Source organism: Setaria viridis, chromosome 9 (assembly GCF_005286985.2).
Source record: "Setaria viridis chromosome 9, Setaria_viridis_v4.0, whole genome shotgun sequence".
Lineage (NCBI taxonomy): Eukaryota > Viridiplantae > Streptophyta > Magnoliopsida > Poales > Poaceae > Setaria > Setaria viridis.
Window position 1 is genome coordinate 8881149 of NC_048271.2, and position 3447 is coordinate 8884595.

At 55.1% G+C, this 3447-nt stretch overlaps 1 protein-coding gene across 1 annotated transcript; it reads left to right on the forward strand.

Moving 5' to 3' along the window:
* The first annotated feature begins 1370 nt into the window (after nt 1-1370).
* Nucleotides 1371-3142, forward strand: LOC117836312 (uncharacterized). Its single transcript, XM_034715717.2, has 2 exons — nt 1371-2271; nt 2550-3142. Exons 1-2 carry the CDS (start codon nt 1713-1715, stop codon nt 2942-2944), a joined length of 954 nt encoding a protein of 317 aa, XP_034571608.1. The 5' UTR covers nt 1371-1712; the 3' UTR covers nt 2945-3142.
* Nucleotides 3143-3447: the final 305 nt, after the last annotated feature.

Consider the following 3447-nt stretch of genomic DNA (forward strand, 5'->3'; position numbering starts at 1 on the left):
CATAGCCAACTACTAGTAGCCATGGCCACCATGGAGCCCTCAGACCTTTGTCCTGCGCCCCTGCCTGTACAAGAAAAAAGCAGTGGGGGCCGTGGTGCTAGCATAGCATCGCTGACTGTTCCCTCGCGCTGTCCCTCTGAAGCGGAGGAGAGTCTCGGAGAGATTTGGGGGCCCTGGCTATGGCTTCGCCTGCACGGACTGTGCATAGGGTGTGCAGAAAAGCCGGCAGAGGCGTGCAAGTGCTCCACTGCTAACCGTGCTGCGAACAAACTTTTAACAGGTAGCAACAGCTGCATGGCACGAGGGCCACTGACAACCCGGGCCCCTCATCGAGTTAATCCCAGTGTTGACTCGGAGTTTGAATCTCTCGGACGCGTCAAAAGCTCATCAGGAGCAGCGGTGTCAGCAGTTTTGTGCAATTTTGGACAGGCTAAAAAGCCTGGTGGTTGCTACCAAAAAAAAAAAGGCTGGTGGTTTCACTGATTCTGTATCGACGTTCCAGGGGGGCCAGGTGGCTGCTGCCAGTGCCATGCCAACCTGTGGGTGTTTCGTTGGAGCCTTGTGGTTGCCGTTTACCGGTGGCTGTCTGTCTCTCTAGCCTGGGTAATGGGTATGTCTGGGTTTTCTGAATGCTGATGCGTCTCCAGAAGTTCAGATGGCATCTAATGTTACGCAGTTGACTCGTTGGCTTATTATTATTTGAAGCAGCGATATACTTTAAGATAACTGCAAGACTTGTATTGTATGGGTCGTGCATCAGAATCTCATTGCACCATGCTTCTTCGGGCATCTCATATGTCATCGGTTTCAACCGTATGCTAACTGAAATCCTCTTCACCAGTGTTCATTAGACACTCTACAATTTCAAAAAGAATAACAAATGCTTCTACGGGCTCGAGGCACATTGTAAATCTTTAGTCAATAAAAAAATCCAGTGTTCATTTCTATGTATTGACTTCGTTTATCTACGTCTCTCTGAACATTTGTGAGTAAGCACCACTTATGTTTATCATGCTCTTTCGCTGTATCAACTATCAAGAGGCATTGCCATCATGTTTACCCCTGCAGTACGGTCTTGATGATCTGGCATTCTCTATACGACTTTCATGACAGCCCTTGTACTTTGAAATTTGGCCCTAGACAGTAGTAGGCTTTTAGAAAAGAAATATTTTTACCACGCTCAGACAGACGGTGAAAACCTCGCACATTTCCCCTGCTGCCAACAATGCGATGCCAGACACTGCGACGCATCAGATCAATCCTCCCCTGTCACTGCACAGCCGGAGAAACGCGAGACGAGACCGTTCTCCCTCCACGCGCGGTCGCACCACCACCTCTATGACCACACACTCCCCGCTGGCCCGCTCGGACACTCGCCCACCTCCCCCACTCGTCACTCACTTCCCTCCCACTACCCAACAACCTCCGCGGGGACCCCCGACCCGAGCCCGCACCACACCACCGCCCCAAGATATGAGAATGCTATGATCCCCTTTCCTCGCCTCCTCCCACTGCCTTCGCCGTCACATGCGCACAAGAACCCGCGTCCAGGCCCAGCCATGCTGCCGCCGCCGCTTCCATGAGCTCTGCCGTCATTTCATCGCCACGAGCAGCGGCAGCGGCGCCCGCAGTGCCTTCCTAATCCTGACCGGCCTGTGAGCTGCTACGACCTGCGCGCGCCTGCATTGCCCCAAGAAAGCGAGGAGGAGGCGATGGCCGCCGCGAGGAGGCTCTCCGAGCTGCTGCAGGAGCAGCAGGAGCCCTTCCTCGTCGAGGCCGCCAAGGCAAGGCGACCCCGGCGCGGCCGTTGCGCGAGCGGAGGCGGCGCCGGCGGATGGCTGGGCTGCTGCCCAGCCGCCGCGTGCCGGCGGCTGCTCAGGCTCTGCAGCCACGGGTTCAAGAAGCGGAAGAGCGGCGGCGGTGCCGGCGGCGGCGCGGGAGTCGGGAGCGGCCTGCGGTCCCCGCTGAGCAAGGTGCTGTGCGGCCGGGCCGTTCGTCGGGTGCTGCGCTGGGAGGATCTCGGCGCCGCCGGCTGCTTCTCCGGCGCGGGCGCCGGCTGCGGCCGCGAGTTCCGCCGCCTGCGCCGCTCCCTCGGCGACAGCGGCGAGTGCAACCCGCGCGCCATGGTGTTTGCCGAGGATGACGCGGACGAGGAGGAGCGGATGGGGTGGAAGGCCGACGTGGACGTGGACTCGTCGCGGCAGCTCAGCCCGGTCTCCGTCCTCGAGCTGCACTCCGACGACGACGACCAGTCGCCCGTGCATTCCCAATGTAAGCACTCACTCACATCTTACTGCCATTCCGTGACTATGCTTTGTTACAATTACCACATTGTGCAATCTTTCCACCCCTGCGTGGTTGTTATCATTAAAGATTTTTCTTTACCACTTTCTTGTCTGCAAATGTGCCTTGTCCTCTTTTAGGCCAAAACTTTTGTCTTTATACATCATTGCCTCATTGGCCGGGTGTTCTTCAGAATCGTCAGTAGTGGCAGGTTAGCATGCGAAAAAAAGCATGATGTTAATCTCTTTCGTCTGTTCTTGTGACAGGGGAGGACGAGAAGCCATCGACCTCCGGGAGCTCACCACCCTCCGAATACTTCCTGGGCCCGGCCTCCCCGTGCTTCAGCTTCAGCTACAACCTCCACGACAAGTTCTGCGAGATGGAGGTGGACGAAACCGAGGACGAGGCGGTCAGGAACGGCAGGTCCATAGAGGAGCAGATCTCGTCGTGGGAGAAGATCGCGGGGGACATCTCAAGGATCCCGGCGATGATGGAGCTGGACCTGTCGCGGTCCATGCGGCAATGGCGGGAGATGGAGCCGGAGGTGAGGGAGATCGGCGCCAGGATAGAGACCCTCATCTTCGAGGACATCAGGAGGGAGACCGTCTGCGACATGCTCACCTCGCATTGTACATTGGCGGCGGCAGCAACATCTTGTTGATCGGAGAGGGAGAGGGAGAGAAACTGATAAGGGTTTGTTTGTCAAAACGAAAGGGAAAAAAATATTAGTAGAGGATGTGTACAATTTGAGGCAGGCTCGATGTGGAATTCTTTTCCCCCCAGACTCCAAAGCCTAGGACAGCTGCTCTCTTTCCTGCATTGGGTTCCATGCTGAGTAGTATAAATTCTGCAAATATGATATTGATGGCAAAAGGACAAGCTTTAATCCTTTGTTAACACAGCAGCAGGTTAGACCCAGGACTAAACATGCCAATGTGTAGACTTTTATGCTTGAAAGCAGGTGCGAAAGATCAAAGCTGCAAAAGTGCCTGTTAGGTTAGGACTACTAGTAAGAAAGTGAGACTAACTAGCTAGGCTTGTTCATGACTAGCCATGCTTCAGGAGAGATAAAATTCAGCAGCAAACAAACCATTTTTCCACGTAAACGCAGCAGCAGCAGCTGGCAAATCTGTTGTGGCCCCCAAAGTCAGAACTCAGAAGAGG

Excerpts from the sequence above, each read along its gene's own strand:
- LOC117836312 (XM_034715717.2), top strand. The coding sequence starts at position 1,713 with ATGGCCGCCGCGAGGAGGCTCTCCGAGCTGCTGCAGGAGCAGCAGGAG. Across the intron at positions 2,272-2,549 it reads GTCGCCCGTGCATTCCCAAT|GGGAGGACGAGAAGCCATCG; the intron begins GTAAGCACTCAC and ends TTCTTGTGACAG.